Source organism: Verticillium alfalfae, genomic scaffold (assembly GCF_000150825.1).
Source record: "Verticillium alfalfae VaMs.102 supercont1.3 genomic scaffold, whole genome shotgun sequence".
Taxonomy (NCBI): Eukaryota; Fungi; Ascomycota; class Sordariomycetes; order Glomerellales; family Plectosphaerellaceae; genus Verticillium; species Verticillium alfalfae.
The window spans coordinates 1,141,108-1,148,865 of record NW_003315036.1 but is presented as its reverse complement, the minus strand read 5'-3'; the positions used below and the strand labels follow the sequence as shown (position 1 = coordinate 1,148,865).

Genomic DNA, 7,758 nt, shown 5'->3' with positions numbered 1-7,758 from the left:
CCGAAGTCACAGCGGCCGCGCTCCGCCGCGGATCCTCACGTACGGCGCCAGCACGGAGCCCGAATTCCCGGATTGGGCGGAATACACGAATCTGGAGGCCCGATCGGTCAACGACGCGGCATTTCCCGAGCTCTGGGAACGCGTGAAGGCCTACCTCTCGCAGCCAGACCGTGCGGACTTTGAGAGGGATCCCGACGAGATTGACGAAGATGACTCGGACGAGGAAGTCAACTGGCCGGCAAATCCAGAAACGGTGCCAGGCACTCTTCTCCTGGCGCGGCTGAAGGCGATCGTCGAGGATGACAGTCATGCGAATCGCAACGGATACGAGTTCAAGTCAATTATCTCAGAGGCCCTCACGGCTAAGTGGAAACGCATTCGCCACTTCCCTCACCCCGAGCCTGGCACGAGCACCACGTATGAGCAGTGGAAGGAGGGCTCCAAAAAGCCAATCATCAACTCGAGCAACATTGAGGTGACGACCACCGATACGGAGGAGAACGAATTCGCCAAGCAGAAACCTTACGATGTCGCCATTGAGAAGGAGTTCAGAGACAGAGGGCTGCAGGTCATTGTCAAACTGTCTTCTATCGAGCTTACCCCTGAAAAGCCCGACTACGCTGGCGGCAGCTGGCACGTCGAGGGCATGAAGAATGAGCACATTGTAGCGACGGCCATCTACTACTACGACGTCGAGAACGTTACCGAGTCGCGACTGTCGTTCCGCCAAGAGGTTGAGAGCGAAGATAGCGCTATGGACTTCTCCTATGAGCAAGGCGAATTTGAGGGCCTCGAGAAAATCTTCGGCGTAGAAAACTTTGACTCGTCGGCGGCGATCCAAGAGCTTGGCAGCGTCTCGACACGCCAGGGCCGCATGCTCGTGTTCCCCAACACCCTGCAGCATGCTGTTGGCTCTTTCGGGTTGGTGGACCGCACCAAGCCGGGGCATCGCAGGTTCATCGTGCTATGGCTCGTGGATCCCAACAACCGCATCTGCTCGACAAGGAATGTGCCGCCCCAGCAGCACGACTGGTGGGCCGAGAAGAGGCTTGCCGAGTACAACTTTAGGGGCCTCCCCCAGGAGATTGTCAATATGGTTGGTGAGGAAGTTTCAGACTACCCGATGAGTCTCAAGAGGGCAAAGGAGCTCCGTTTGGATCTGATGAAAGAAAGGACACGCATGGTGGAAGCGGTTGAGAACCAATTCGGTTCTTTCAATCTCTGCGAGCATTGAGAATTGGGCATTGCAATGGATCGTCGACGATTTCCGTTTAATTTTACACGATGACTCTTCCAAACCAACCCACCCTTGTTCTCGGATGAGTGTCCAACATCCGCAGCCAGATCCGCACTTTATCGTGCCCATTGTTGTCCTTACTGCGTATGCCATTTTCAACGCGATTGATCCGCGAAATTAAGATGCATACCTAGTCGAACGCCATAACAAAGGATACTCCCAATCGTAAGCAGATTGAGATGAATGCTCATGGCATGGTTTCTCGAGAAGGCCCTGCAAAAGGCTCGCATATCTTCACTCGCCTCCCCTGCAGGTATGCCGTTCTTCTTGTCTGTCGTCTTTGTGAATCTTTAGTGCTTCCATAGTTATTAAATCGCACGAAGCTTAACCTACCCTGATAAATGCAGCAAACCATAGTCGTCAACGTTTGAGGTCCGAAGACAAAGAAATTGGCACATGCTGTGATGCCAGCTAGAATCAAGGGTAAAAGATCCTTCGGATTGCTCAAAAGACCGCTCGGGCCCAGGGGATAAGTGATAATTGTAGTGAGGACGAGAACAGATTGCACCTTGAAGTAGATTGGAAAGAGGCGCTTCTGAAGTGTTGTGAATGCAGATCGGGGCAGAGCTTGGTAGCAAATCTTGGTATTGATAAATGACTGGAACAATTGTGTTCCGAGAAGTGTTGAACATGTAACAAGGTGGAAGGGACCTAAGAAGTTTGCTTGTGCTGGGTTGAGTGACATTTTTGGTGAGCACGATCAAGGCCTTGAGGGGAGCAATCGTGTTGAGCATACGGGCAATACTCCGTTTGAGCCTGCTTGCTTCAAGACTCATGAATACCTGTTATAGTTCCAAACACAGTGTGCACTTTTTTAATCTCGAAGGCTATGTCCCAATGGCATGATTATGTTCCGAACAGTCTCGGAGCTTTCGGCCATTGAACGAGGCCTCCAGAAGTCCACAGCCAATGGCATAAACATTAAATTGCGCTGCCTGGCGACTGAACCTGCCCCGACGGTTTGATGTCAGGACGCTACAGCTAAATACAATGTTCTTTAACAACAAAACTTCCGTGAGACGTCATTTGCAGCGAGCCACATTGGTCCCCAGCGCGTTCCCGGAGCTCGAAATTGACGCCGACACGATGCGCCAACAAAGCCGTGGGCGGAAATCAGACATGTTGTATGTATTTTCTAACCTGGTACTTTGTGTCTAACAAGCAAGCAACAAGGAACATTAAGGACAGAAGATAAGGAAATGCAGACCAAAACCAGGCAGACGATTGCACCCTGATCGATATGCTGCCCGAGCACTTGGCGGGTTGATCGTACAAAGAGACATCATCGACCTGTCCACCGACTAACTTTTGCGCACCACTAGCTTGGGATCAATCAAGCCTGAACAGATTCCCCTTCCACACTTGGCAGATTCGGCTCCTGGGTGAAATGCCGAGGCAAACGGTTCTCGCCATCGGCGTACGGCTTGCCAGCTTCATCGCGAGCCATGTCATTAACCCATTTTCTATCTCCTCGTAGGCCGGGCCTAACGCCAACCTCGGCCCATTTGGACGCTAGGTAGTACCAACCAAGTGCATTGCCTACCGTGCCGACTTCATCACTGACACCCGTGGCTGCGGCATGGCTCATCTTCTGATGTAGCTCGTCGTCTGTGAACAGATCAAGAAGGTAGCCAGCGACAGCTTGCCAGTCGCCAGGCTCCACTAGGAAGCCGTTGACCTTGTCTTTGACTTTGGAGAGGGATGCCTCCAGCGAGAGTGGCGATAAACAGGGACAGCCGGCGTGGAGGGCCTCGGAACACCTTTGACTTTCAAAGCCTTCGCGTGGTGGAGAGGCTGGAGTACAACATGTGCATTGGCCAAGCATAGGTGTTGAGGAGCTTGGTCGTTTGGGGTTCGAGGGCGCATGAACAACTGCAGGTCTTTGCTTTCAAAATGAGGGGTAGGTGCTTCCTTCAATTTGAGCCAATTGTTTGGGCCGTAAAATCATGCTGGCGTCCGGGTCATCCACCGAGCCGTTGCCACACACTACCAGCTGAGGGACTTTCAGTTACGCCCTTTTTCGTCGCACAAGCGACGGAATCTCGGCGTAAGAGTCAATGACGGTCGGGATGCCCTTGGAGGGATCAAACCTGGCACATTGGATAATGTACTTGCGTGCAGGCCCAAGCAACCTCTGTCATACGCTGGTTGTGACAGGCAGCGTTGTAGATATGGCCGTAGTAACCAGTGTCCCACTCGTTCAATGGCTTGTTGAGGCCGTCGAGCCAGTCAGTGGTCGCGGGGAAGTAAACAACCTTCTCCGATGGGACATTGTGGGGGACAAATTTGGGTATTGGGTGGCTAATGAACATATCGGCATGTTGGATATTGCTCCAGAGGAAGTCCCAAATATCAGCTTGCGGCGTGCCATCCTTCGTGGTCAAGTCGTTGCGAATCTGGATGTGCGAGCGGTACAACACCGGTCGTTTAGGTGTAATCTTCTTAATCAAAGGGATCAAGCCAGGCATTTGGGGATCATCAATCTAGGGATCGAACGTCAGCACCATTGCCAGATTGAAGCTCCAAGAACTATCGTGGGGAGCGTGCCGCTTGCTCCACTCAAGGCGAGATCTAGCTTCCCCGCACCGGGTGGCAAGCCGGAGGGAGTGGGGGATTAGGTTGGGGGAGAGAGACTCACCATGACAATATCTGCACCACCCTCCCCGGGGGGGCGCAGCGGGCCACCCTCGGACAACCAATATCGGTTAACATTTTGGGTACCCAGCCGAAAATGTTCCCCTTCCCACCCTACGGTTTTCCGGGCGGGGGTGGCTGCCCCTTGCAAGATTTTTGGAAATTTTTTTGGTAATACAAAAAGACCCCGGGGCCCGGCCTTGGCCCTTTTGCATTTTTGATCATTGACGGACCCCCGGGGGGGGGGGGTGGGGGGGGGGCAGACACGTAAGCCGGTGCGTTGGTGGAAGGAGCAAGCATACCATACCACGTCAGATCGACGCCCATCATTCGGGAGAAACGTACGAGAGCGTGACGCATTAGGGCAACACCACCACCTTGGGGGGTGCTGCTGAAGAAGGCCACCTTGACGTTGTTTGTTCGCAGCTTGGTGGCGTAGTGCATCATGGCATCCCAGGTGGCAGAACCGCATGTATCCTTGTGATTCTGCACCGTGGTGAGGTGGACACGGAACCCGGCATCGGTCTGAACAACACCGCGGAAGCCGACCTGCAGAAGAGGCACCAGGGACGGCCCGAAGTTCATGATACACTTTCGGGCCATCGAGTCCGCCTGCTCGTCAACCCGTTTGACGTCCCAAAAGTTCTGCCCCTTGTGCTCATCGTCGGGACGAGTGACAACCGGGACGATATCGAGCTCGAGCCAGAGACGCGAGCATAGGCTAGGACTCATGTACTTGAGGGTTGTGGGAAGGCCGGCACCGATGAACTTGGAATAGTTCTCCCGCTCATAGCCTTCGAGGGTAGAAATAACGTAGTCAGCAATGGCATCTTCCCCCATACGAAGGGCATCGTCAAGCACAACATTCTTGACGGTGAAGTCAACGAGGTAAACGGTATCGTGGACAGCAGTGGCCACGACAGCAGTATGATCATCGGCAAAGACAGCCGAAATTCCAACATAGAGAGTCTGATTAAGAGTCATCTACGTCAGCAGAATAATTCCAGGACGGAAACCGGTACGCAGGTAAGCTGGATGACAGAGGGGCTCAGTGTAGGGCTGCTGACCGTCAATGCTGGGCCAAAGGTGTTGCCCTGCTCGTGCATTGTGCTCATCTGTCTCTTCCGGTGCACCGAGGTGCCCGTCGAGAACTTGCGGCCCTGTGTGGGCGTCATTGCGGCCGATGCGGGGAAGAGAATGAATCGAGTTTCTGGATGAAAGCTAGCCACGAACTTGCAATATCCCACAGCAGAGCAGACTGTTCGAGTCAAGATGCAAAGGTGCAGGTCAGTGGATGTACTGATCGGTCAATGGATGCCTCAGCAAGACCATGGAGGCGAAGAGGGCGAGACAAAGAAGGTGAACAGACAACGAGGGGGAAATGCGGCTTTGCAGTATTAAATGGAAAGAGCTTGGTGTGAGTGCATGGAGAAGGAGGGACGGGATGATCTCGTCTTGGTCCTTTCCCCAGCCAGCCCCGAGGCCTCGCGAGCCACTCGGGCACTGTAGACCGCCAGTCAATCCTGCCCAACTGCGTTGCGTTACGAGGGCATAAGGTTGGAATCGGGCCCAGGGCGGAGCATCAATCGTAAAGCACACCCGCGGGCGTGAGCTGTTGTGCCTGCCATATCTCGTGTGGTGCGACGGTACATCGAAGGAAGCTACGGTGGTGACGAGGTGACGAGGTGACGCGGAAGGGCCTTCCTTCACGCTCGTTCGTTGGTAGGAACGAAGTGGCCAGCCTGCATCCAGGCGGCTCCTTGGGTTTGTACTTGCTGCAAGCGGCCTGGCTGGCGCTGAACCCGGCCTCCGACCAATCATGCTGCCCCAGTCTTGATGAAGAGCCATGCTTCCTTCCTTCCGGGCCGGTGATAGCTGCCCGCCCCTTCCTCAACTGTGAGGCCTCTGGCGACAGTGGCTGCCTGGCCTGCCTCCTTCATCGAGCATGCAGGGTGACGGGAAGTGTCGGTGTGGGAGGCCGTTGTCGTGTCCCGTCGCCCTCGCCAATTGAGATAGGTAGATTGCAGAAGAAAAAGAATTCGCCGCCGGAGCTCTCGTGAAAGAATCGACCATGCCCTGGGGCCAGGGCCAGTGGTGCCAGGTTGGTGGCAACATGCAATGCTGCGTGTTCTGAGCCACTTGGACTTGGCTGTGGTCGGACTTCCGAGATTTACAAGGTATTCTCTGCACGCCAGTACTTTTGGTGTTATTAGATGGCACAATGCGGGAGGGTTTTGCATCATGGCGTCTGTGACGCGAAGTACTTGCTATTATCGAAGCTGAGCTGTCTCCCAGCTCGGCGGGGCTGACGTGCTGCAACGAGCTGACGGGTTGGGTGACAGCTTGTGGGGGATTTAGTGCTGCTGTGGTAACCAAACACGCTACCCCCCCCCCCCCCCCCGGCCAGATCAATCACCACTAAGATGCCTCAAGTCTTCTGTCAGATGCCAGGCGTCAAGGGGAACATCAAGCAACAGGTGGTTTATCTTGCCCTTGAGATCCTCCTCGTATCTTCTTTGCCTTGTTCGTATCCTTTAGCTCGATGCGAGACCTGCATTCGAGCACAATGTGCCTTGGATGCATTCCCACGTGATGACTGATGGTCTGATCAAAATCATACGATGGCTGCCTTACCTGCTGTACCTGCCTGATCCATGTAGGCGCCGGGATTGCCTTGCCGAGTTCGTCAGATCATATCTCCGTAGGAGAAGCGCCATGCTTTCTGCTGTCTCCGTTGTGTTACTTCAACATATCTCAGGAGGCTGCCCATATGGTCGTTCCAATCCTTGATAGCCCGAACACGCTACCAAACTCGCCACTGCCCAAAAAGAACTCCAGTCTTGTGCCAGTATGTTTCTCAGCATCTAAAGCTTATCGCTTCCGCCCTTTACCTGACTGGCAGTGCGACCCGGGAGGGTTCCGGCCTGTCAGTTGTAACTCGATGGAACCCAGCGGGGTGTGAGAAACCCATCCACAAACAGAACCCCGTATGGACTAAGATGCTTTGAGCACAACAGACTATCAGATGTGAAGGCTGGACGGCAGGTCTGTATGGCGACGCAGTCTGCTGATAGCTGCGTCATTGATGTTCCGCGCCTCTTTTCCGTACGAGGACATGCGAGGCAAAAGACTTGAGCTTTCACGAGGTAAGCGTGTAAGCTACGTAGGCATACTGTCCCAGCCTCGAGACATGCCGCGCCTAGAGTGGCCACCGGTCTTGGTTCGCCGTTCTGAACAGCTTGTCAAAGTCATCAAGCAGCTCTTCAAATCCAACCTCCGTACACTGTGACATTTGTCTTACACTCGGGGCTCATAAGTACTCGAACGCTTTAACTGGAGCACCATTGCTTTCGCTGCAGTGTACTTAGATGTGCAACAGGGCTGTGTCTACAGCGCAAAATTATATTTCTTGAACCTAACAAGTTATCCCTTTAGTGCCCAAGCTATTCCTCAGTACATCCACTAATTACCGCCTGTCTGAAGAGCTTTGATGTGGACCTCAGCAGCTACAAGTTCAGTACAGAAATGAGGGCGAGCACATCCGTGAAATATAGGTAACGTACAGGCATCTAGATGTACTGCGCGCTATATTCTTTAACTCGATTGGCGAATTTTATTTTCTGCCACTCGGCTGTCGATCATATGAAGTACTAAGGCCGAATTCGGGCACTAAAGGGATAGACAAAATCGGATAAGGGAGAGATGGAGTTTGTGGTTTCTAGGCTTGACGGTCCGCACGAAAACTCGGCAACATAGAAGAATGATGTCGAAAAAGTGTTTTGCAAGACGTAGGCCTCGCCTTTTTTATCACGCATCCCATAATTCAC

General features: G+C 53.5%; 2 protein-coding genes across 2 annotated transcripts in view; one reads left to right on the top strand and one right to left on the bottom strand.

Moving 5' to 3' along the window:
- The window catches only part of VDBG_02870 (conserved hypothetical protein), a gene marked incomplete at both ends in the record, with an annotated part of 2,115 nt that extends 881 nt beyond the window's left edge, over positions 1 to 1,234 (top strand). Inside the window, one exon of the mRNA XM_003006685.1 lies at positions 98 to 1,234. Within this exon, the coding sequence (XP_003006731.1) occupies positions 98 to 1,234 (1,137 nt within the window). The remainder of the gene's footprint in view (positions 1 to 97) is intronic.
- A 1,396-nt stretch (positions 1,235 to 2,630) lies between these two features.
- Positions 2,631 to 5,106, bottom strand: VDBG_02869 (clock-controlled gene-9 protein; the record flags this gene model as incomplete). The annotated part of the gene is made up of 5 exons (XM_003006684.1): positions 2,631 to 3,091; positions 3,441 to 3,780; positions 3,936 to 3,983; positions 4,277 to 4,900; positions 4,954 to 5,106. 5 exons carry the CDS (start codon positions 5,104 to 5,106, stop codon positions 2,631 to 2,633), a joined length of 1,626 nt encoding a protein of 541 aa, XP_003006730.1.
- Between the last annotated feature and the right edge of the window lie 2,652 nt (positions 5,107 to 7,758).